This window comes from Fringilla coelebs (genome assembly GCF_963513975.1).
Source record: "Fringilla coelebs genome assembly, chromosome: 1".
Lineage (NCBI taxonomy): Eukaryota > Metazoa > Chordata > Aves > Passeriformes > Fringillidae > Fringilla > Fringilla coelebs.
In genome coordinates, this window is record NC_140028.1 from 75628418 (window position 1) to 75655639 (window position 27222).

General features: G+C 38.5%; 1 protein-coding gene across 1 annotated transcript in view; it reads left to right on the forward strand.

Annotated features, from left to right (window-relative positions):
• Positions 1-27222, forward strand: part of FBXL7 (F-box and leucine rich repeat protein 7) — a 170699-nt gene that overhangs the window by 23817 nt on the left and 119660 nt on the right. The window contains exon 2 of the mRNA XM_084203026.1: positions 15784-15873. Within this exon, the coding sequence (XP_084059152.1) occupies positions 15784-15873 (90 nt within the window). The remainder of the gene's footprint in view (positions 1-15783; positions 15874-27222) is intronic.

Genomic DNA, 27222 nt, shown 5'->3' on the forward strand with positions numbered 1-27222 from the left:
TGGGGAGTAGTCCTTGGTTCCTTTTCAAGTGTTCAGATTGTTATAAATCCCTGATAGATTAAAAAAAAAATGAAAAACAACTGAGACCAGAATGCTTGATCCCAGGAGTATAGCTTTAAAATTATCTTTTGGACCTGGCAGCAGAGGAGGGGATTCTATTTTAAAGTAAGAGTTCTTCAAACTGCTAAAATGGTGCTGCCTTTCTTTGTAACATCAGGAAAAAGTTACTTTCTAGGTAAAAATGGCCATCATGCTTGCTATTTTTTTATCTTCCTGTTGGGCCTTATGTTTGTAAGTGTCTGGGGAAAATGGTGGCATGGCTACTCTGTGGACCTTTCTTCATGGGAGAAGGCAATTAGGAAGAACCCCAATCATCTTTTCCTAATATTGGCTACACAGCTTTTATGTGCCTGAATTCAGTCTACTATGGTTTTCACTGTTCTTGGAAAATGTGAGTGGTGTTTGTACTCCTGGGTGTAGACCACCCCATTTAGCCTGATTTTAGGCATCTGGTGCTGTGAAATGTTGTATTCCTGGTGGATTGGGAGTGCTTACAGAGCAGGCACTGGGCCATAGGGGAAGTGCTGCTATGAAGCACATCGTCAGGCCTCTGTGTCTCTTTGTCTGCTCTGCTGTGAGCTTTGCTCCAAAAAACGGCTGTTTAATTAAATGCCAGGACTCTTGCCAAATTCCAGCATGATGTAATTAAAACATTCTCCACAGGCAAGCTCTGACCCAGCGTTCAGTGTGGATCAGAAACCTGATGCACCCTGGGGATCACACTCTCCGGAGGGTATTCTTCCAGTTTGAGCAGAGACCAGAAGGGGATGAACAGATGGGGAGCAAACGAGCTCATCTGCAGAACTGTAAGGTTTTCAGTGAGCTGCATCTTTTCCTCCTGCCTGTGCAGAAGGAGCAAGTAGCCGCTTTCAAGCACAGCTCAGTCATCCATCAGTTACTGATACTGGTGTGGATTTTTACAATGTTATGGAAGTTTGTCTAATTCAGGGCACTGTATCAGTGCAGACTAGTTGGATGAAGAGTGACATGACCACCTACTTCATCCCCTGATTTTTACCACTCTTTAAAAAGAATAAATCATTGTGGAAGATCGTGTGTGTCATGACCCTGCATTCCTTTGCAGGGATCCTGTTATGTGTCACTTGGCAGTTTGTTTTACCCACTGTGGTGGGTACTTGATCAAGTTGAAGAGTTTTTATTCTCTGCTGGTTTTTTTCAGTGAAAATTAGAATATTAATTGCTTGCTCTTGCCAGGAATAGGAGAAATAGTTTTCCCTGCAGACTTCCAGAATTGAAATATTGGTTGTTCATGCTGCTGGATTGCAGCAATAGAATAAAATTCCAGTCCTCCAGAGCTGAACTTCTTTATTGAAAGAGTCAGACAGATACAGAAAAGCAGATTTGAGGAAACAACTAGTATTTAAAACGAGTTGTCTTGATAGATATTTGCCTACCTACCAGTAGACTGCTTAAATCATGGAGAGCTTCATCTGAGAGACTAAAAGAGGGCAGTATACTTAGAGATTTCATGAGCTTGAAGAGTACCTTGGGAAAGTACCTGTGGATGTTGCTAGGGAGTAGGTGGAATGGTAGGCTGTGAAGGAAGACCTGTTTGGCTGTTTTGCTTTTGGTTGGCAGGACAGGATATGGTAAATAGGGAATAAATCTCAAGGCAACAGTACCTCCCTTATGTCAGGTACTGCCTGTGGGTAGTTTTCATTGTCTTGAGTTTCAAAGGTGTTGTTTATCAGTGGTGCCATTTCTGGAAAGGGGGACTGTGAAAGTGCTTAAGAAAGGTTATTCTGCACTGTGCAAGCTAGTGGAGTGGGGTAATGACAGCTGAGGCTGAGATTTATCCCTTTGAAACAGAGATGGCCCAACATAGTGAAAGGTGACCATGGGGACAGATCAAGCTTTATGTGATTTGTTGCCTCAAAGAAAAAAGTTCCTTTTCAAGCAGATATTTTCTAATGGTTAGTACATGCTTTTAAATGTAAGAGAAAATGAAAAGGGTGTGATAGTAGAGAGAGGTGTGCTTTTCTTCAGACTCAGACATGGTAACTGTGCCAAAAAAGTGTCTGCTGTTGGGCACTGTCAGCAGAGCTCTGAGGTGGATGAACCTTTCTCTCTGACCTAGAACAGTGGACACATGCTCAGTATCTATCTCTTCCTTTGTGTGCCAAAGCCACTTTGGCAAACATTCTTCCATAGTTAAGTATATTTTAAAATGCTTTAGATATAAGATTCAAAATGTTTTTTGTTATTTGTGAATGGACTTAGTAATGATATTTGTCATTAATGGATGCTTCTGTCTACAGCTTCAGATTTTGTAGTGATGCTTTCTGAAGTTGGGTTTCAGCTCAAATAACAAGTGTTATTTACTTCAAAGAAAAGTCTGCTGTATTGCAAAAGAAAAAGCCAGAACACTGCAGATTAAGTAGTAACCATTGAGAAAGCTTGCCTTCAGGTGTTTGCTGACATCTGAAATCCAGATTATGAATTTCAAAATAGTAGTAATACTGGTGCACTCATTGCATTGTTCAGCTTGGATTTCTGAAGTGATGGTGAAAATGGACACTCTTGCATTTCTTGACTGTATGCATCTCTGTGTGTGCATTTATATGCAAAAATCAGGTAGCTCTCTGAATTTTCAAGACAGCATGGATGTTCAAATAGCATTTATTCTTTTTGTTAAGTTATGAATTAGTAGTTGTGCTATGCTGGAATCACAGCAGGAATCTGGCTAAAACTCTTACTTTCCTATGGCAACTTTGTTTTGGTAGCTATTGATTTTTATTTCAGACGTGTAGGAGGTATTTTAGGAAATATTTATACAATCTCACCTCTGCTACCCAGCATTTCAGATATATTCCTACTTGTTTTCTGACATAGATATAGGACAAGTTTCACTTGTGTTCTTCACTTCTGTCCTTTTGTCTTTCCATCCGGTACACACTGCCGCTGCCTATGTTTTGAGCAAGTACCTTCTGATGACTTCCTTTGACAGAGGATGTGACAAGCAGTGGAAAAACAGATGATGATTTTAAGCATTCCTGCATTCTCTCAGGCCCTCTGGTAGCAGATGAACATGCACTTATTGGCACAAGGGGAAAAAATCAGCCTGTTTGGTTTAAAATGCCTCTGTGTGCTCCCTGGACAGAGTTAGTGGGCTTGCTTGTTCCAGGCTGGTCTAGGGCTGCAGTGGCCTTCCTGCTGCTGTAGGGTTTGTACCTATGTTTTAAAAAATGTTAGCCTTAGATTTCCTTTAAAGAAGGTAAGGAGTACCCAAGGAAATAACACAATACTTAATCACATGAGAAATCACTGCTTCAGTGTTAGTTTCAGTATGTTGTTTAGTTTTGGAGAAGACTGTTTCAGTAGGGTGATTTGGTTTCATTATTAATTTGCAAAAATTCCCTGAAACATGGCATTGCTTTTGCATTTCAATTACATTTTGCACTATGTACTAATGAACTGATACAAGAGTATCTCGACCTTCTGAAAGCCCTTTCTGTGTAAGAACAATGGTTTAGCTCAGAGACTTTACCCTGAATAGCATAGTGGAGAATGAGATAAATCAGCAAACCTTCCAGCTGGCTTGGACAAGCAGTTTTGCTCCTGTTGTCATGGCACAGATAGTTTCTGAGGACTAAATTTTAAGATGAGTAAATCAGGTTCTTGGAAGGTATGGTCTGTTTCTCAAACTGTAGTTTTACAGTGGCATTTAGTTAAAACTTATGTCTGAAAAAGAATCATATGAATCGTTAGCAGCTCTCTTAAGTGTAGTTAGCCAAGGATAAGCTGTCCTTTTAAGAGGATATTGTGGAAATGAGCATTGGAGCAAACTTCCTGCACCTGTGGCTCTTTGACATCAGCTGTGTTTTGATCTGATATGCAGCCATGGACATGCCAAGACCGGAGAGGTGCAGGTGTTTCCCTCTGGCTCGTGTAAGCTATATGCTTCCCTGGAAGTAAAATGCAGCTTGCTATGCCTACAACTACAAAAGTAGATGCTTAGTAGTTGAGGAAGTGCTTGGGTATGGAAGGTGCCAAATGGCACTAGACAGGGATTTCAAAGAGGAGGGAGTGGGAGGAAATGCACAACTGTTGTCAGTTCCCAGGACATAACTACTCTGCTCCATGCTCTCCTTCTGCGTGTAAAAGTCCAGACTTGCTCGGTCTGCTAGCAAAAATGAACCAATGGGATTGTAAGTTTTATTAGAATTGCTTACTAAAAATCATCAGAGAGGTTGGAGCAAATGTAGGAAGATGCAAACTAAATCCCAAATCGCTAAATTGTTGAACATCTCTACTCCACACTAGAAAGACACTTGGAGAATGTTTCTTGGCAGATGGATTGTGGTCAAGAAGCTGGAACGCTGCTCACAGAAATGAGTTAGTGATGGTGACTGCTTTCAGCAAAATGAAGCTAACCAGAGAGACTGAACGAACTGGGAAGAGTTGAGTTGTGTTGTTCAGTGGCAAAGGTTTGGCTACTCTTGCCTAACAGGTCTGCCAACAAAGGCTGCTGTTTTGGGCATTGCTCAGCTCAGTTTGGTTCATCAGTCCCATCTTTCAGAGCAAAGAGGAGTTAGGGGCTGATCCTTAGGTAGAGCCAGTTGGGCCATCTGCACATTACACTGTGCAGGTAGCTTAGCTGGTTTCAGGATGATAAAAAAGCCATTAACATGTGTAATTGAGTGGAAGTTTATGCAAGGAGAGAGCCTGAGTATCTTGTAGATAGTGTGCTTGGACCTTATCCTGTTGACCACAGAGCCTGGTCTGTGTTGGCCATTAGCCTTAGCCTGTCTGACACCCCCATGTGGATTTCTAGTTTCCTTCTTATGTTACCAGCCTGATTATTGACAGCAGTTTTTGTAAAATAAGCTGTTTATTCTGTAATAATTACCATTGCATTGTACCACTTTATGTTCTTTCTCTCAACTTTTAAGTGGAGTCACCTCAGTTATTACAAATCTTAATAATGGTTGAATGGTTGGTTGTGGATTCTGCGGTGGTTTTTTTGTTTGGTTGGTTTTTTTTAATTTTTGGGGTTTGTGTGGCTTGTTTGGTTTGGGGTTTTTGCTTGGGTTTTTTTTGTGTGTGTTTGTTTGTTTTGTTTTCTTTTTGGTTGGGAAAAATTCTCTAAAATTATTCATGTTTTTTTAGTGTGGCTTCTGTTAGTTTTTTGGCAGTACTGATTAATTAAAAATTATGTGCAAAAATGGGACCAAGAAGCAGAGATGATTCCCTGAGTGTTTTAAGAGTGTCCACATGACATTGTAGTGGTGAAGATTTGGTGTCAAATGACAGAATATTAATGCAAGCACCATGTCCTCTGTCCTCTTTTCTGTACAGGTAGGGAGTTGGCTCAGGGAAAGAAATTTAGGATGAATTAAAGTACATTGAATTCAAGAGTCAGTGTGATGTTGGGCAGGATGAATGGGAGCTGGAGACTGACCCTGCTGCACCATTGCTGGTTCCCAGAAGACATCCAGACAAGAACATTATGAGCAAGAGATATTTTTGAACTGGCATGTGTAGTGGTCACTGACATACCCACTCTGTTTCTGTTTCTGCTCTCTTCTGCTGGAGATGTACTCTAGTTTCAGAATTCATTTTTTCCTGTAATGAGATGCTAATACTAAATACTACAAGAATGAGTAATACCAAAGAGCAGAACTACTTACTGTTGGTTCTGCTGGGAAGAAAGGGGGATGAAGCATGTGTTTTCACAAAGATATTAGATAAAACACTTTTGAAAGCAGTGCCTTTTAATTTTTTTTACTTTTTTTTTCAGGATTACTCAGTTGATTTAGAGCTTTATGGACATACTTCAGAAGGAACTTTATAATTCTCAAACTGTAACCAAACAATCTTTATGACAGTGGCATCCATACTACTAAATAGTGAGAAAGAAAAGAGTTTCAAAATTAAATACTGAATTATCAGCAGGGTGGATATTAGTAACATTTGGTTTTTTTCCTTAATTGTGTCCTCCCACTGAAAACCTGTGTGAGTTGTAAATAACATGGCCCTTGTGAAGGCTGCAGGGCAAACTAAAAAAGTGTCCTTTGTCTTTTTGTTGCTGGTTTGTTGGGATACCTTGGATCGTACTCTGTGATTAAAATAGATGAAGAAATTGTAATGCCTTGAGGGAGATACATTTATATTTGACTCTTCTCAGAGTTTCCATGCCATGTTTTCATGTTTTCTGACAGGGATGTTTTTTTGTGAAAGAGAGCTGAAATATAGATAATGGTGCAGAAGTAATAAAAATGTTGAATTGGCACTGAAAGCACAGTACCTCCATGGAGAATTACTATCCTACCCCCACTCTAGGGATAGATGAGCCTCTGTATTGTTTTGGATAAATTTTACTCTGTGTTCAGGCAGTGACTGCAGTGGCAAATTACAGTAGTGTGTACAGTCTCTGTACGGAGTTGAGACTAGAAAATTAATTTATGTAATTGAAACTACAGAGTTTTCAATAGGAATAATGGAATTTTCTATTATATTAAAATGATCTGTTAAAACTGTGTTTTAAAAAAATCAGACAGGTACTGGGACTTTTTTGCTTCTGTTTTGTGATTTGGTTGTTTTTTGCTTTTTTTTAGTTTTCAGTGTAATCATTGCCAGACATCTGTGGTTAGTGCAACATTAGAACTTTGCATTTCAGAAATCAGAGAAAAAGGAAGAAAAAATCTAAAACTGATTGCCAAATGTGTTGTGTGAAGCCTTAGTTTGATTTATTTTGTAAGTATGGCTTCTTTCATTCTCTTAATTGTTTTTAACTCACTTATGTACTGATGAGTTTCATTTCTGAACCTGCTAGTATGAGGCTTGTCCTTTTGCCAAACTTGATTGTCAGTTTAAAAAGTAGGGATATTTCTCAAGTTTGTAGGTTTTCTTCTGTTAGTTGCCTATAAGATACTGCTCTCTACCACTATAGGCCTTTTTCACTAATCAGTTTCATTTAGTTTTTGTAATCCCACTAATTTTCAAACTCTCCTTCTCCTTGCATCCTTGAGTCGGCCACTTCCCTTTCCCCCTCCTCCCTCCCTGTATCCATCAGTAAAGAAAAGCTGGAAGTGACTGTGCTTATCTAAAAGAGTGGAGTGATCCTTGTCTGCTTTTCCTTAGCTGTCAGGTTCTTTTGTTCTTCTTTAAGTAAAGAAGTCATCTTAGGCTGTCAGATCTGTATTCTCATGTGAAAGATTTTTGTATTACTTTTCACAGTGTACACTGATACCAGACTACTGGGTATGATGTCTTGGTAAAGGTTTTTCACTTCCTAAGCTCTTTACCATTAACTCTGACTTAAACAGCTGTCAATAGTCCGTCTGAAAATTTGGCAGATCTTGTGAGGTTGATTTTTTTTTTTTGGTTTTTGTGCTGTTACTATGTATGACACCGAAAAAGCTGCTCCCCCAGCAGGAGCCATTTCCACCTGGGAGTTTCTTCTGCTTCCGCTGTAGCTGATTGAGCAGTGAAATTGATAGTGTTAAGTTTAATATGAACATTTTTTGTTTAGATCTTGGAACTAGTTGTTTGTGAAAATCTAAATACAGCTCCTAAGTGTTAATGGTATTATTGTGGAAGACAAACATGTTTGGTGGGTTTGATTTTGTACTACTGAACTATATTGTGAAATTCGGACCCATACCAAATGTCAGATGCGTTCCAATGCAGTAACAGGTTGCAGTTACTTCAGAAAATGTACTGGAGTTCATCCTCTCAGGATCCTCTCCACTCTTCTGTATGTCTCATGCAATAAAGTGCAAATTAAGTCTCTACCCATTTATATTTGGTATTGAACTGGATAGTCATTGCCTTTTCTAAATGGAAAGGATTAGCATTTTGCTTAAATTACAACAGATGTGAGAAAAAACCAAAATTTAAGTAACCATTAGTGGTGAATTTGTCAATGATGTGTCTTTCTCAGAGAAAGTATAAAACTAGAAAAAGGGTTTTGTTTTGACTTAATTATGTTTATTATTTTCTTGTGTTGGTTTAATAATTTTTTTTGGCTGTTTGATTAAAATACTAGAGTTAACATTAGGTAATAAATTTGAGAAGATTGTATCTTGAGTAAATGCCCATCTTACAACATGGTGGTGATTGGATGACAACTTGTAATGGAATGTTCTATATTGAATGAATGAATATTTTCTAAGAAAATTCTGTAACTGGTAGGGAGGCCAAAGCTTTATTTCCCTGTTTCCTTGGCAAAGTAGAAGTTTACAGAGTGGGAACCATTTTTGAAATGGGCTGAGCCATTTCAGTGGAAAATAACATTTTAATACTTAGTTGGGATACATGCTAGTCCTGCTAAGTAAGAAAAAAGGATGTTAAAAATTTCTCATTTTGTTTCCTCAAGAGATAAAATAAGCAAAGTACTTGCCTTCTTTCTTTCTCAGGCAGCCTAGACCAAACGGTTTATGGGCTTCTATCATTGTGTGTTTGAAAAGTAGAGCTTAACACTTGGAGTGAGTGCAAATAAATATTACCTTCTGGCATGCAGGCTGCTTAGTAGGTGTGAAGAAAGGCCTCAAAGTAGTTTGATGCATTACTGATTCTTTATAAACCCAGCAGTTTTGTGTGTTGTTTGTCACTCTGTGTGATGAAATCCCTTGATAAAGCAGACATGTACTGTCTTCAAACTTAGGGTGACCTTCATAGTCCCATATAAGGGTTCTTGGTTTACAAACCTCATCAGTGAGTGCTGAAGTTCTCTTGAAAAGGGATAATATCTAGAAAAGGTATTTTCATCTGTTACATAGTGGCAGCAATACGTGCCCTCTTGGAAGATCGCTGAGCTTTGCGACCCCGAGATGTGTTAAAAGTCTCTGCTTCAGCCCACGCGTTTATTAAATCTTATCTATAAAAATCTTCCTCCTGCCCAGCTGAGGTCTGTTCAGCAGGACAGCCAGAGGCACTCTGCCTGCCTCCAGGGCAGTGTTATCTTTATATACTGAAAACTACGTGTAACATGTGTGCAATTATTTTCCAATACCTATCTCCTATGTTAGACAGTGAGCTTGTACTCTAAACCAATCTGAAAGTGCCAACATCACCACTGAGGATGGAGGTAGAGAAGAAGAAGAAGAAAGGCTTGACACACCCAAGTCCCTCCATCTTGTCCCCATAACCCTTATACTAAAAATCCCAAAACCTACATTTACAGCATGTGATAACTTTATTATTACACTATTTAAATTGCTGTGGCTTTTAGGTCTTCATGCAAAGCTGTCAATTTGTTCCATGTTCGTAATCAAAACCTCTGGTGTTCTGGGCTGTGTGCCAGGGTCTCTGAGCCCCCTGGCAGGGGTCCCAGCAACTCTGGACTCCCAAAGGGATGTCCTGAGTTCTGACAGTGCCCTACCTCTGTTTAGTTGTTGCATTAGATGAGTCCACTTGAAGACTTCATTAAATGAAGCCTTTAGTATTCTAAACTCATAATGAGTTATTTAGCACCTGGAAAGTTTAGCACCTGAGAGTTAGAAATCCTGACTACAAACCCAGTAGGCTTTTAGCACAGCAATTAGAATCTGTGACTATGCGAACAATCTTATTTGAGCGTCATGATTTCAATCCAGATGTTCTGAAGGCTTTCCTTGGTGGTAACAAACATCATTCTGCTAAACAGTTCTGAAAAATTCGATCCCCCACCTGCACTTTAATGTTCTCAAACCTTTTGCGGTACAGTGGATGAACTATTGTGTCTTGCTAGCTGCAGAACTACCACAGCCATATTTACATCAAAATTAAATAATGCTTATTGCCTTCAAGTGGCTTCTCGTATCTGGTTGTAACACTGCCTCAAAAAGGCGACACTAAGGGGCTGAGCCTCAGGGCTTCCCTGCTCTGAGAGGCTCAGCCATGCTCTGTGTTGGAACCAGTGGAGCTGGCTGGTACCTGCACCTGGAAAAGGTTCCTGAAAGAAATAAAAAACGAGGTGACTTGCTCCCTACCAGAAATATATTAGTGCAGCCTGTTGGCATTTGCAGGAGGTTTTGTCGTGCGCTGTGGTACTTGAGAAGGTGAGGCAGGCACTGACTGAAAGGACAAAACTGGCCAAATTGGCCTGTGAGACCTGAGTTGAAATTTAGCTTAAAACTTACAGAAATGCTGCAGAACTAAGTGTACTATTTCATAGCTAAGTTACGCCAGATTTCACAGCCAAATTTCACAATCCTGGAAGATGGAGTGTGGTTTAAAAAATAAAAAAAGTAATGTAAAAATTCTTGTGGAGATTCCGCTTGTGAAAGTTTTAAGAAATATTGTCCCAAAGTACCACTGGTAGCACATATCTGCAAACTCCTCAAACTTCAGTGTGCTTCCTGTGGAACATTCTGTTTATTTCATCTCCTCGGGATTGGAGTTTGTGCAGATTGCTCCACAAGTTGTTTCATCATATCCTGATGAATGTTGGGTGGAATGAAATTTGGAGCCTGCTTGTTATATTGGCACATGTTTTAATTTGGAAAAAAGGAAGAGCAAGCTTAAGAGCCATTACTTCTAAGATTTTAGGGCAGAAGGTCAACTGTGAATGGTCAAGGTGAATCTGTAAATGAACATACTTTATCCTGAAAGCAGTTCAGTGAGTAGCAATGCTTGAAGGCAGGTAATTTCAGTGTTGAAACAGGGGTAGTTTGGTCAGCACTTAAGAATTAATAGATGGAAACCAGTTTTATGACGTATACTTTCCATTGGTACAAATGTAAAGTTCAAGGAGAATAATTGTCCAAAGTGTGTAATCCAGCTTTTCTTGTACTTTGGATTAATGAATTGATATATTGCATCTTTAAAGGATCCTTTAAAGGATGCTTTATATCCACAAAGCCTAAGTAATGCACTAGGCTGCTGATTTCCATGGGAGTACTTGGAAACATAGTGGGAGTCTTCAGTCTTTGAAGGGCAGATAGACTTGAGGTTTTGGTGACTTGGACCAGTATGATGTGTGTCATGGAAATAAGAGAAGGAAAAGAGATTTTTCTTTCCTCTTGAATGATCCCTGATGTTTTGAGGTTTGGATTGATTTTTTTTTTCTGGATCTCTTCTTGATGTGGTTGGCATGTATTTGATTTTAAAAGAACTTCTCTGAAGATAAAGTAATGATCATCTGGTAGAAAAACCATGCACATATGCACTTTCATTTAATTTGAATAATGTCATTTGGATAAGAATTGGTGGCTTAAGTAAACAAAATTTTCAGACTTTTTTACATCAAATTCTTTGTAATATAACACTTTTGGACAGTTAAAAAGATTAATGGATATTCTGGACTTAATTGTTTTCTGCTCTCCTTTCCTAGATGATTATTTTGTTTTTCTGTTTTGGCATTTTGTGTAATGTTTCACTGGAGCATGGCAAGCAGTGGATTTGAACCCACTACCCATTTAATTCCTGAGCTACCTGTCACTGCCTGCTGAAGAAAGACGTCATCATAAAACTTGATGTCAAGAGAAGTACTGCTGTTCCTTTCCAGGGTGACACATAAGAAACAATGGTCAGGTCAGCCTGTCTTTATGAGATCTTACAAGGATGTGTATGGCTTGCAAATGCTCATGCACCAGAATCCAAGGCAAATGTCCTTCATAAAAACCCAGTAAAATTGTTCCAGAGTGAGTGAAGGGGACTGACTGCTGTTCAGACTAGGACAGGCTTTGCATATGTGGTTCCAGAAATAGTTTTTCAGTGTCAGGCAGTTATAGACTGTGCTTTGCCATGAAAGTTTAAATTGCATTGATTCTGTCTTGACTGACTTGGGATGTCTTTGAGACTTGTCAGCAGTGAGTGTGACTGACAGAATCCAAAGTTTTCAAAACTGAAGATAGCAAACACTTTTATAAAACAAACATAATGTTGTAGTCAGTATAGGCATCTGTATGATAAAAGGAAAATTAAACACATGATTTCAATAGTCATGATTTAAAAAGAGACAAGGTAAATTTAATAAGGCTGTAGGGCTACTGAGTGGAAAGATGTCTATGGATGAAAAACTTCTGTGGCTTACAAAGGCCTGAAGACAATGTTCAGGAGAAGTATCTGTTATATTATATGCTTAGCTGATTCTAGCTTTCTTTCCAGCAGGATCAAAATGTAATCTGCAGGAAATAGAGTACTAGGTTAGATAGCTGGAGTCTTGTTCCTACGACTATTGTAAGATTTTGGCACTAGTAGATGGAAAAAAACCTCCCTACTTTTGCTTCCTCAGAAGCAGGTCAGAGACATGATTTGAATTGCAACTGTGTGGCTGTGTGATTCTTTGCAGGTGTTGTGAAGTACATGCTACCTTCACTCCCCGTGTGAATTATGTTGTATTCTAGGAAAATAGATTTCTTCTATCCTATCTACGTACTACCATAGCGCAGTTTCCTTTCTTTTGGATTGCAGCTTCTGGTTTAGAAATAAAGAACTGTTGACTGTATGAAGGAAACTCTAGATGATTGCAAGTCATGTTAGGGAAGCTTTTGGCAGGCCTTTAATTTGTTTAAGCAGAGGATCAAATACAGTCATTACTGCTGTAGTCTTTGCAATATTGCCCTCTGTTTGATCCTTCTGGTTGTCATTGCATTAGAACCCTTGTCAGGGTATATTTATGTGCAATGACTTTCTCAGTGCACTTTTTAAATTGGAGAGAAACTGGTCTCTGGAAACCAGTGTTATGCTGTGCTTTAACTTTTCCCTATGGCATTAGGGAAATCAGCAGTCTTTGAATTTCTGTGATTCTAATATTCCATGTAATCGTTTAGGTTGGAAAAGACCCTTGCAATCGAGTCCAACTGCGAACCCAGCGCTGCCAAGTCCATCACTAAACCATGTCCCCAAACGCCACCTCTACATGGCTTTTAAATACCACCGGGGATGGTGACTCCCCCACTTCTCTGAGCAGCCTGTTCCAATGCCTGAACACCCTTTTAGTGCAGAAATTTTTTCCTAGTATTGAATGCAAACCTCCCCTGGCACAACTTGATGCTGTTTCCTCTTGTCTGTCACTTCTTACTCGGGAGAAGAGGCCAACTATGATCTCCAGGCTGAACAGCTGCTGCTCTCCTAGCCTTTCCTCTTTGGAGAATACTTTAATGCTGTTATGTTTTAGCTTTGGCATGTGTACATGAGTCTGCAGTAGCCAAATCTAGCCTACTCAAAGCTTTGTTTTGCACTGAAAAAAAACCCCAAAAGAAAAGATATATAGTGTCAGCTAGTCTATTTGAAACACATTGAAAATTACTAGAAAGTACCTCGTGCTTTCCTCTTATCTGAGTGGAGAGTTTCGGTATTGGCAATAAGGAAAAGGCAAGTTTTGGGGCTGTATGCAGTCCGAGAAAACTCCATATAAAAATATAATTACAGGCAGAACTGTACCAAACCAAAGCAGCAACTATGGGTTTTTGTTTTTTTTTTCTTTTTTCTTTCTTAATGTCTAGTTTCAAATTCTTGAAAGGCATTAAAATGTTTTAAGTTCAAGTAGATTTAAATGATAAATATCTACACTTAGAAATTGTGAAATGCTTGATCTACAGAAGTGTGCAATTGTAAATATGTTGCTACAATGTATACTGACAATTAGTAGTTTACAGTGGTTAAAATATTTTGGTTATGCTCTTTGAGGTGGGCTTATGTTTGGGGTAAATAGAACTGCTATTGTTAATGGGCAGATATGGAGCCTGGGAAGAATTCACTTTGTGAAAACAACCCATTGCAGATATGACCATCTTGCAACTCTGCTGTTATTTGGTATCACTGACTTCCTTTCCCTCTTCCCTCCCCCCCAAAAGATAAATTCTTTTTAAGAGGAAATCCTGTTTATTTGCTTTGAGGAACTAATTTTTCCAGTTAGTCTGTTTAGGTTTGTTTTCTTTCTATTAATCTGTTAAGGTGTGCTGGTACCCCTTAGATTTTTATTTTCTGCCTCTGCAGTTACAGTTTTTGATACATAAAGAGTTGCTGGTAGTGGCAATACCATCTAAATACCTTTCAGGACCTGTCAGTAGTGATTTGATTACCAGCTGCTGCCAGTGTTTCTTGTTCTTTGGCCTCTTCTTGGGACAGAGCATTTAACATCTACCCTTCCCTTTCACCTTCTGCCTTTCTTCTACCACAAACTTGGTTGCCTCAGCTGTAGAGTTGTTTTGGGGCAGTAATTTCTATAAAGACCACAGTCTATTACTCCAACTCGTGTCACAGCTTGAGAGCAATTGGAGATATTCTGGAAGTGCTGCTTCTTGCTTTTGCTTAACTTCTTAAAAGAATGTAAAAAGCAGTTAGTGAATCACTAAAAATACACTTTTTTCTTGAACTCTCTTCACCCTGCCTAACTTACTAGCTTTAGCCATTTATTTTTTTATTTTCTTCTGGCCATTTTAATATCCTTTCACTCCAGTTAAATTCATAATCATCTCTCAAATCTAAGCATGTTAATTTAAGCAACTTTCTGTGGAGGATGATTCTCTAGGGCTGGCAGACAGATTAAGTGGCAGTACTTTGGTTGTGAAACAACCTACATTTGCACATTCTCCAGTTGTTTCCCATTAAAACTTAAATCCTTGTTCTGTTGTGGCACCTTTAAAAAGCAGACCTCTCTCTTACATCTAAATGTTATGAAAACCAGGCATACTGTAACCCAGAACCCCAAGGAATGCTTGATTGAAATAACAGATCAGAAGTCTCTTGCTAACATTCCTGTGATTATGGGTTTACTCAAGTGACAGAAACCTGGTGTCAGCTAGCTTTCTGCATACAGATTAATTTTGCTCAAAATAATAAATAGGTCTTAAAGGCTTCAGTGATGCAGTGTTTGTGGGGATAGGTAACTTCTTAAAATGTAACAGTACTCACTGCATTTCCTCCATCTAGAATTATCCCACTTACTGCCCATTGGGTGGCTGGTCTGGCTCCTGCTGCAGAGTAGAATAGTATTCCCTGCTAGTAATTACTGAGATTGAGGAGAATGAGTGAAGGGAAACAGAAGTGACTCCTTCTTAGATCCTCACGGGAAAACAAAAAGACAGCTTTGGTTTAGTCAACTCTGCTCTTCTGTAGTATCTATATAGGTTAATTTTTAACATGTATTGGGATTTCTTTTGTTTGCAACTTGTATCTAGAATTTGACGTCCTGCATATATGTCTGAAGACAGTGATGTAGGAAATTCAGGAAAAGCTTTTAAGAAAGAAAACAAGAGAAGAAACATCCATAGGTTATGATTTACAGTTAAAACCCCTCCACCATTAGTGAGAAGTCAATTTTGAAATGGTGTATTACATCATGCAGTGAGTATGGTGAAGGAGGAAACAGAAACCTTACTTTCATTTTCACATGACCAAATTACTTGATACATTATGTGAACACAAAAGACAGAAATCTAAACTAATTTGACCTATTTTGAAAATAACCATTTTTCTTGATCTATGTTAGAGGTATTTGAATGAGTAAACTGAACATTTAAATTCCCCTAATATTTTTAATCACAAACACTTAATTTTCAACAGAGCTTAGCAAATATGTACTGAGAGGCCCTGTGGCATAGGAGACTATTTGCAGCCTTAATACATGTGAAGATGCACATGCTAGAAGTTACAGTGCAGTGAATTCCTATTCTGGTGTGTACAAAATGAACATCAGCTGCTTTAAACCTAGTTTAAAGCTTCCTGGAATTGTTCCAGGTTCAGATATTGAAGGTCTTTCTATTTCAAAGTTTGAACTCATGTTTGTTCTCTCTCCCCTCCCTCCCTTTCCACCTCTTTCTCCTTTTGCAGGCAAGGGCAGCTCAAGCATCTCATCCGACGTGAGTTCAAGTACGGATCACACACCCACCAAAGCCCAGAAGAATGCAGCTACCAGTGAAGGTAGGCAGCTGGTACTCATTACCCAGGGCAGGCCCCCCAGCTGAATCCTAGCAGTCTGCAGAAGAAGAAACTCTCCTCCTCATTCCTTCTGTGTAGAGTAGCATTGGTCTGCTAGAAGTACAAAAGCCATTCTTCCTTTAAACAGTTTTCACTTCTGCCTGTGGCAGTTTCTGATTTGAATTTGTGACAAAGGATTTAAGTGCTTCTGCATAACCTAAATGTAGAGAGTTAGGAGTAATTTTATATGCCACTTTTTCAGCAAAGGCTTTTGTACTTAAGGTTTTTATGTGATATTATTTTGCAGTTATATTTTAAGGATGTGCTTGATGGAAACTTTCTGACTTACAATTTAGGTTAAATATCAGTCAAAATTCTTTTCATACTGTGAGCACCATGAAAATGTGAGTTATTTGAGACAAGTTTTTCAAAAGTGTAGCTGTGGAAATGCTGACATGACAGATTTAATTAGGTTAGTACACCTCACCTCAATTACTGGAGTATGCCATCACCAAGGACTAGATTTTTGATGTCCAGGGGAAGGAGATGTCATGTCTGTCAGTATCAGCACGATGTTGTGCTTACTGGTCTATGAACAGAGAAATGCTGATTCTTCCTTTCTGACTTTTACGTGTGAGTAGGTGTGCTCTGTTAAATGAAAGTCTATTTGCCCTAGTTTTTATAATTGTGTCTTTTCAGGTGGAGAGGAAATAACTATGTATAATTTAATGATGTAAGCCATAAGGATTTGTAAAAATTGTATATTTGTATGCCCTAACTAGTATTTCTGTTTAACTGTCATAATGATTTGGTTTTACTTGGTAGTAATTGAGTTATAATTCTGATTTCTTACATTTCTGTCACTACAAATTAAGTTACAAGCTCTGGTTGCTCTGAATTTAGTTTTATTTCTTATGGTTGAAGGAAATCGGTCTTTTGAATGGTTCTAGTGTGGCAAGTCTGACTCTGACTGTAGAATCTGTTCAGTAAAAGCAGTTCATGTAAGTAAAAAATGACCACATAAATCACAAGAGTTCAGTTGTTGGGCATGCATAATCCCATACCAGGAATGAATATCTGGCACTTATGAATCATAAGAAATACTGGTTTGGAATTTGTGCTTTTTAGTCCAGCCAATAAATTTAACAACAAACAAATAAAGGGTTAATTATAAGTTGAATAGTAGAGTTCATGTTTCTCTAAACCTTAGATTCAAAGGTTTTGAGAGATCTGAAAGAGGTGAATTATCAGGACACAAAAAAAAATTTAGGAAATGTTTTCTCTTTATGAGAGCCATGAATGAAAAAGAAAAGAAACCAGAAAAGAATCCTGGAAACTCTGAAGTCAGTACTTAATAATTGCTCTGAATTTCTTTTCTACTTCAGTCTGTAAAGCATTTTTTTTCCTTGAATTCAAATAAGATAATGCAAAGTAATCCTGCACTAATCTCTATGATTTATGTTCTTAATTTAGCCCTTTTTTGAGCCAGTGAATACAAATGTTGACCTTGAAATCTTCACCACTAGTTTGCGGCTGATTAATTCATTAGCGAGGGAGGCTTAAATGCAGGCCAGTAGTTGCTGTAGTAAAATTATGTTTTTATGAGCTCACATGCAAAATCAGAGTTCAGAGCAGTGTAATTGTGTATTCTATACTTGGAGGCAATTTCAGTCATTAGCCTAATTTTTCTGTGGAATAGTGTGATTTGACAAATACTTATTTTGACAGCAGCTTTGGAAGTACCTTCTTCCTCAGCCTGTGCTATTACTACTTTCTTACCTTTTCTTTCTCCTGAAGAATTACTAATGTGGACCAGTTGAATAGAAATTACCTTAGTGCGGATTGCTGCATAATCTGGCTGATATTTTGAATGTCATAACCAGGGAACATAAGAATTCTGTGAAGGCAAGTGAGATTGGAGATATGGAAGTAGCTGGAGCAAAACAGGCGCTGTTGAAACTGATGCTGTTACTGAAGGCACATTTATCAACTTCTGTGCCTGGAGTTTTTACTGATGCTGCCTCTTTTCCCTGTGAACAGTAGGCATATACTGGAGGAGGATTCAGCTGGTAATCAAGACTCATACCTTCCACAAGATGACTTGAGTTCTGTCCTTACAGAATGCTGAATGTTTTTGTACCATTCAGTTCCAGAGTAATGCCTAGGGGCCAGCTAAGAACAGGAGTCTGATTGTGTTAGGTGCTGTACAAGCAGTGGCACTTACATGTTTTGGAGTGGTCACATAGCATTTTTAAAACTTTTAAATTTGCCTAGTCCACTGTAGTATTTGCTTGCCATGGTACAATAGTATCTGCCCAGCACAGAGAGTTGTATGTGTATCTTTATTTTCACTGGAGGCTGTTTACTGCAGGGACAGAATGCTCCAATTCTGCCTATATTGTAAACTCACAGCACAACAGTGTGTTGCTCTGTGCAGGAGTCGTGTGTTGTGTGGCCAGCTGTATGCAGCCCGGTTTGGTGTGGGAAGAACTAGGAAACATTGCAGGTGAACTCTTCTTCACCTTCATTGGCATGGGAAATGATCTGATTGAGCGAGTGGCAGACACCTTCTTTGCATCCTCTGAATTTCTATTGCCAGCTGCATTCCTGAGTGCCCAGCTCTGTGAAGAACATAACACTTGTTTGGGGCTGAAGGCCTTTCACAGCTTCTGCTTTCCAGCTTTTTAAACAGACCTGATTCTTTCCAGCTCTGCACAGCTTGTCTTCTGTTGCTGTAAGGCTTATGACAGCACTTGTTGAAGCTGAATCAATGGAATGAATGCCTTGAAACAGCTAGAAAGGAGATTTGTGGGAATGATCCATCTTATCTCTGGTACTGCACAGCAGAGAAGCAGTCATCTAAAATACTACTTAGGCAGCTACATATTCCCAAGAACTGCAAAAAGATGTCAAGCAGAACTCTTGCTTGGAAGAGCAGACCACCTCAGGAGGTGTCTGACAGCAGGTATCTTTCCATCAGTTTAGCAATCAAACCACGCTCTTCATCCTGATGACTGCAACCACATTATCTATCAAGTTTCAGAGCTCTGCTGTTTCTCTACAGAATGGGTACCAGAAATAGGTAACAAGATGCTTGAAATGGCTTTTGTTGTTCCAATCCTAGATATCCATTTAAGGCAACATTATTTAACTCTCTTGATGGGCATGGGTGGTGCAGTTAGGACCAAAATAATGATACCCTCCCTCACATTGTGGATTTAGAACATCTGTAGAGTTGTGGAATACTTTATGTCTCAAAGAGATAAAATGTTGGCCATGCTATTGAGTATATCTGGATGAAGGGCACATCTTCCCCAGACAAGGACAGTGTGTGCCACACTATCATTAGATAAACAAGCTTCACTCAGTGATGCATCAGAGAAGTAACCATTATTCTGTTTTTGTTGCACAGAGGAAAGCAGACAGTACCTGGCAGACTGTGCAGCTTCCTAAATTCAGGCTTTGACATACCAGGGATCCACTTGAGAGGAATGCAGAGGTGCTGAAACTGGAGTCCAGTGGCTCTCATTTTGTGTACTTCAGTGAAGGGAAGGTAGCAAAACCCAGATGTCTGGTCCTCTGTGTAAATCAGCTACAGCTTGGCTCAGAAGGAAGCCTGGTAGTCAGTGGGTGTGCATGCACACTGATGCCTCCACACTGTCTCCTGAGGATACAGTTTTCCTCAGCTTTTAATATGCACTGCCTTTAACTTCCTTTCCAGTCTCAGACATTGTCTGCAATTCTTTACCCTATCAATCAATTATAGCTGGAAACGTGAGAATGCATGAGTTTTTACTACCCCCCATTGCTCTCTGGCAAGTGAAAGACTAAATGGATTTTTGTGGGCCATTTAAATGCAATTTGCTAGACATAGGCTCAGCTGGAATATTATTGTCTGAAACTTGATTTAGAAGATTAGACTGAATGACTGTTTTTGTATGGGTTTACCTTGATTAGGGAGTTTTCTTCTAACTTACCTGCAAAGCATGGAATGTTATGTCCAAGCTGCACACTTTGTATTAACTTGACTGACTGTTTTTCAGATAAAAAATCAATACTGTTTGCACTTCATGTATAGCACCATTAAGATGTAATCCAGAGGCAGCTTTAAATGGAGTATGTATGAGCTCAGTGTAGAAGTTCTAATTTATTTCTCAGTTTCTGTAAAATCAAATTGAAGGATTAGGTCTGAAGTAGAACACTATTTTAGCAGAAGGGCTCAGTGCTGAAGTACCTTGGAATATATCCCATTAAATTGTAGTATTTTGAGTTTTTCAAAAACATGGTGAAGTCAGCTGCTGTATTTTGAAGAAGTTCAAATATTATCTGCTTTTAGTTGACTTCTGGGGACTTTCAAAGACTAAGTATTTTACTTTGTTTCTCCTTTTGCAGTACTCTGACAATTCTAGAGTACACTGCGATGTATGTTTGTGGTGGGGACCAAATGAATTCGTTTTGGCAGTAGCTGTTTGTATGCATCACAACTCCAGAGGTATTTCTTCTGCAGTTTAAGTGTACAAGAAGAGCCCTCCCTTTCATAGCTGTATCCTCCTTCCTGTTTTATTTGGGTTTTGTAGTGTTTCTGCTGGACTTGACAGAGCTGGGTTTACAGTTGGACTTAATGATCTCAAGGGTCCTTTCTAAGCTGAATGATTCAGTGACTCTGGGGGCAGCAGGGCCGATAGCCTGGTGGGAACAATTGCATTCATTAGAAGTCATTCCTTCCATTAAACCTTCTTGAGGGGGCAACTGTGTGAAAATGTATCCCTTTGCAAACATGTAATGCTTTAATTACTCATGTAAAAGTTCTACTGTACCCTGTGCAAGATGATGGCTCAGTTGATCAGGCTGTGTTTGGGGCCATTGGCCATCCTTTTTATGTGGGACCTGGCCACTGAAGTTTTTATGTAGAAAACTTTCATTTTCCAGAAGAAAATTGACCTCAATATCAGAAAACATTTATTGCTGCTCTACTTGGGAATATATTAAGTGACATTTCTTGAACACAAATTTATTTGGGTTGTGTGCCTCTCATTTCACCTTGCAAGTGAGGGAACAATGTACTTGTTATAGGATACTTTCTGGGAGGCTGTAATTAGTTTAATTTCTTTTGGCTTCATAACCACATTCTTTTAAAATACGTGGTATCTTTTGGATCTCTGAGTAGTTATGAATCTATTCAATGAATTTAAGAGGAGAAGTTCTTGCATTGTGGACTGTGATGGACGGTATAAAAAAATTTGGGAAGATAGAGCAGCTTTGTTGCTATGGAATGCTTTTTGTATTTTAAATGGTTCCGGATAGAGAATCAGCTCAAACTGAGATTTAGGTGAGTGCAGTCTGATCTTTTTAAGGGGAGATAAAACCTCAGAGAACCAGTTTGCAAAGACATCTTTTCTGTGTGTTAAGTTTTTCATAAGTAGGTAGGTAGCTGTGTTTGGTATGTCAGACTTTCACTGAAGGTTTTGAGTCGTTTGGGTACCTTTTTGAGACACTGAGCTAGGTGTTGTGGCAAAAGACTATTGCTGAAAAGAGATGCAGTTTTTTTCCCAGATTTTCTTGATGAACCTTTTGGGAGAAAGAGCTCTTTACCTGTTAAGAAATCTTTTCCCACTTTGGTTCTTTACCACTTTTCTTTTCATTTTCTCTTTAATGTTAGCAGTTTATTAACTGTTTATTAACAGTATCAGAAATGAAAACCTTTAAGTGTTCATTCTGGATGAATGTGAATATATGCATAATTCCTATTCTTTTGATGGCAGTTCTCTTCCTTTTCATATCCATCCTCATGTCTTTGCAGTCTTGTGGTGGGTATTTGGGCTCTTGGTTCTACTACTGAAGTTCTGTCAGAGCAGGCTTTCTGTACACCACAGTGTGTCAGCAGTTGATATCAATGCCTGAATTTGCCCCTGCTTGCTTGGAACTGGGCAGAGATTCAGTTGGCTTTGGGTGAGCTGTGGCTGTTTTCAGTTGGTAGTGAAACTGGAGACTAGGTAAGTTTCCTGGGGTTTTGTGTTACTTTTCTAGCAGGGGAGTTTTCTAGAAAAGCGAAATGTTGCATTGCAGAATCTGCCAAAACACAATCATTTCAAGCCAAAAAGATTGAGGAGGAGTAAGAGGGGGCTGAGAGGCGTGACAGCTTATAAATCCAAAACTGTATACAGTTTGGCTGAATAAACAGAGCTCACTATTTAAATTCCTTTAACCAACATATCTGAACGCACACACAAATTTAATCACCTCAAGCAGTGTGTGAAGGTACAAAGTAGTATAGAGCTTGCTCTTAAGCTCTGGTTGTTTGTGCTTAACCACATCTTGATATGCTTTTGCTATCTAATAGGCAGTATTCCTGCAGAACTGTTCTGCTAATTACAACAATACCATTACAATCAGCATTTAAATTTGAGTTCATATACAAGGCAAAAGTAGCTGAGACATTGGCAAGGTTAAACCTGCAAATTGAAACCTTACGTTATTCTGGCTAATTTGTACTGAAACGCTATAGCCAAATGTTTAAAACTTGCCCAAACAATACCAAGAACAAATTGGAAAGGTACATGAAACTGCAGTCTTATTTGATCTGCTGCCTGAAATGTGAGCCCCACCAGAGCAAATGCACTTACAGTACAGTTAAAGAGAAATTATCCCAATTTAAAAACCTGGCATTAGCTTTTCCAAGTGAGGTCTGATGCTTGGTAGGAGTGATTGCAGTTTATTCAATTACCTGTAAATCTGATTTTAAGGAATCTGAGATACCAAATATAATTCTTTAGGTAAAATACTGTACCAAACTGCTTAAATACTGTTATCACAGGGAGATTCTGACACTTAAATGTTCATCCTGTTATTGCCTATGATAGCTGTCTAAAGTAGTTTCCTTCTCTGAAAAGTGAAGTCATCTCATAGGATATGAAGAATGCCCAGCATTTGTTAGTCAAAGCCCCATCCTTCTTGGATGCTAGACTGTCTCCTAAGACTTCTTGAAGAATATATACAACCTGATAATGCATATTTAAATATGTCAGGTTTATCCATTTTTCAGAATTTATGAACTGAGACGAGCAACTTGCTTCAGATTAGTTCTAGTTCTTGATTGAAATAATGAAATAAAATTGGAACAGCAATTTTTTTGACCATAACTTCACAATCCCTGTTAAAATGCTGTAGTTTAAATTTATTGCACAAAATCTCCTGCCTTATGTTCCCATATCTTATCTTTTAATGTCAGTTTGTCGAATGACTGTGTAATTTTTAAGACTGATACCACCAACCGTGCCAAAACTAGCAGCATGCTTGAGAAATATCTGCTTGGAGGTGCTGAGCCATTCTGTATGTCTCTTCTGGCTGTTGTACCATAGTTCCTGCTGCTGTGTCTTTCTCAAGGTTGGCATCTCCTGATTCTGTCCTTGAGAACTATGGGCTGATGAAAATGGCAGTTCAAGAGTGGACAAGGATAATTCCTATGCTCCTGTTAATTCTGACTGCTGAATCATCTTTGGTTTAGGCAGTTACCTCAGACTAGGCTGGAAGTATGAGGAGAAGTTGTGAACATGAATATAATCGGATGATTTGCCATTTATGTGTTCCTCTAGCCTTAATCAGCCACACCTGAACATAGAACTTGTGGTGTGGTGGTGTGTCTGGTCACTGACTGACCATTGTGATACTTCTTTCCTATTTAGGGACAGTTTTCACCTGGAGCTGTGATGATGGATTTGGGAGTTTGTAACTCTTGAACCTCAAAGTAAAATTGTTGTAGTAACAGTTCAAATAAAAGGTGTGTTGGTTTTTTTTTTGTTGTTTTGTGAGGGTTTTGTTGTTGTTGTTGGTTTTGGGTTTTTTTGGTTTTTTTTAATAGAGAAAAACAATTGCCCATAGCAGCCTGTCATCTATACTGGGCTAGGAGGTTTTTCCTTCCTTACTCTGTCTTACTCTGTCCTTCTGTCCTCTTGGGTATGCACAGGTTTGCCAGAAGGCAGGCAGGGTCTCTTTAGACATGCATTATAAACGCTTGTTTGCAAGATCCTGTAGTCAATTTAGATTAGCTACTTTGAGCTACCCTCCCACAAAGTAAAGTATGGAGACTTTTCATAGGCATGTCACCTGCTTGTGGCATGTTTGTGCTGCCTTGGTCATGTGAATGTGTGGGTGGGAAGAAGCTTGATGGCTTCTTCTTAATCTGGCATGCTGCTTGCAGTGACTTGGATGCATCATTTATCTCCATTGTAAATTTTCATCACAGTTATCATAACTATGCTTTGGGGTTTACCAGTGCCTAATCTAATCTATTGTGCTTTTAGCTTTCCATAGCATCTTGTATAGTTTTCCCATTTCCATCCTGTAAATCAAAGAGAGTGAAATTTTACAGCACTGTGAGGCATTCATTGTTCGTGGGAAGTTTTTTACCTTGTTCATTGTAGGTAAATAATGCTGTGTGGGAATCTCTGAAAGACAAGCAGTAATAAATCTCAAGGATGTGGGCAGTAGGAACAAATTCTTTTTTCCAGCTGTGATGCTTGCTTAACATGAATACTCACCTGTCCATGTGGGCATGTGTAAACATTGATAATTTCTCTGTTTATTTGATACACCCACATTTCCCACCTCCACCCCATATAATAAACATTTGTAAGCCTTGTCAAGTAGGGTTTGAGCTTCCATTTGAGCAATAAAAACTTACCATGGCACTCAGAAGTTCAGTAACTGCTCACTGTTCAGAGCAGTCATTTACCTTTGCCCAGGAAAGACTTCTGTGGCAGTTTTCCTTAGAGAAAAGGCACATATACATGATAAAATGTGTGTCTAAATGTGAGCCTAAATGATAAAATTATAATTGGACTGTATTTTGTGAGCTCAATCTTGTAAAACTATTGACCCCTCTTTATTGTGGGCTGGAATAAACCATTAGCTTGAACTCTTGTTTTCTGAAAATGCTCTCTTACTCTTGTTTTTAAAGTGAGAAAAGAAGCAAGACTTTAGCAACTTCTTGTAATCTGAGGCAAAATTGCAGCTCAATCTGATTTTAGCTGTGAGTGTATTTTCCCTTTGCTGTTCCTGTAGAGTTAATTTTCTCAAATTTCTTTTAATGTCCTTGTACCTCAGATTCAGTTATATTATGGATTTTCTGTCCAGCCTCGAGTTTGTCTTTTGAAAGCTTTTGCCATGTAAAACATGTGAAGCTGATGAAGAAGCAGATGTGCCTGGTTTTAATGGGAGACTATTCTGGACCTGGCTAAAAATCACAATATTCTGAATATGCTTTGTTGTGTTCCAGTAAAAAAATCTGTCATCAGTAGGTGTCAGTTGGCACTGTTAATTTGGCAGAGTATTTAACAAATTTGGTTTTGGTAAAGAAAAAGCTATCAAGGAATATTTATTTTTCTTCTGAAATACATTAGATGGATGATAAATCTCCTTCTATCCATCTATGTTTTGTAAAGATAATTTCTGCCACAGTCTAATTAATCCTGTAGCACTTAGTGAAATGTGAATGTTTGCTGGACTGTGAATGTATGTTGAGAATGTCACTCCCAATGAAAGTGTATCCAATTCAAAATAGCAGTACTGCCATTCAGTCACTGGGTTCAGATTTTACCAATCATATTAAATAGCTATGTGGAATCAAGGAGAATTAGTATCTTCTCACCTTGATGGCTTAATGCTTTCACATATTTTTAATTCTGTTTAGAATGTGTGCTTGTATATGACAAAAAAACCCAAAAAACAACAAACCAACAAAACCCAAAAGCATACACAAAATATCCCCACCTACTATGTTTTTTTTTTGTTGCTGAAACAATACTAGTTATTTTAAAAATATTGTTCATAAGGAGAAGACTGAAGATTCTGAAGCAAGCATCAAATTTGGTTGTGAGAAACTATGTCATGATTATTGATAGATGTCCATTTTCAGTTAGACAGGTGGCACATGCTGTGAACAGAAAAAACAAGGCTCAGAAGTGATGTAATTTATCTCATGCCCTGGTTTTTGTTATTGGTTATTCCAGTTTAATGTGAACAGAGCCCTAAAGCAAAGCCTGGGGTAGCCTCTTGAATTTGATATCAAGTTAGTGCCCAGACTATTAGAGTAACTTGTTATCCTTCATTTGTGCTTTAGCTCAGAATTGTAGTTGCTTCAATGCTTGAATTTCAAACCTGCAAATTCACAGAAATCAGAACATGAAATATTAGATCAACTCCTTATATATCCTTGTCTGATAGAAAGATCTTTTCTCATGTATCTTGGAAGTAAGATAAGTGTAGAAGCACCAAATGTGGTGGACTTCTACTGTTGAACATTTCCTGATTCTAAATTGAAGCAACCATGTTTAAATATGTGTTATTCTGTACTGTTTTTGAAGGAAGAATAATAAAACCCTAACTAAACAAAAACTTAACTACTTGCCTAATAGGAGAAAAAGGAATGTAGCTGGACCTGCAAAGAGTAAAACTAGGTAAAAGAAACTGAAAAACAGTATCTGCAAAATCATAAAAAAATATATGGTATGAGTGACCAAATCTTTGTGTTCTACTGTCTATTGCTCCATATGATATATTATGTTTATAAAGTTAGCAGGCTCAGATACTGCAGAAAAGATAGTGTTTCCTTTGGACCCCTTTGTGGAAATTGTGACTTTTTTCTTAAATGCTTAGCCAGTGCATGCCAGAGAAACAAGCATTTTGTAGTAGATGGTTTAGTTAACAGCAAATATAATCACAGTGAATCTTTGCAATCTGATGCTACTTGTGTAACCAGATAGACTTCCTTAATCCAAAAGATTAATCATAAACTCTATGCAAAATTTAATGATATTTATCTTGGGATTGTGAGTGTGGTTCTAAAAAATAGCTGACATACCATTCTGAAAATGTTGCTTATTGTCTTGAATTAAATTATACTTTTACATTAAATTCAAGAGTGTCTCTTATTCAAGTCCTAAGAGAGGCCATATTTCTTCAAGCTTTGAAGGAGTTCAGTTGATGTCTGAGCTTCACTGAACCTATGGATATGTCCCATCAAGAAGTTGCCCCTCAAAAACAGCTTGAGCTGTTCTTAAAAAGACTCACTCTGGAATAGTGAGATAACCTGGAGCTGGTGCTCAATCATTACACAAAGCCTCTATGAAAAGAAAATAGTTGAAACTTAAGTGAAAATCTGAGGCATCTTTGTCAGCTCCTTTTAACCTGAGGACGAGATCATCTTTGGTATGAAATGTATGGCTGTCAATGGTGCTGGTCTCCATTTATGTCTTGGCACATTTCTGTGTTGCAAGAAAAGTGAGTGTATTTTAGGTGCTAGGGTGCTATTTATGTGTTGGAGGGTTATTTACTTCTGTTTGCTTCATTTACTAG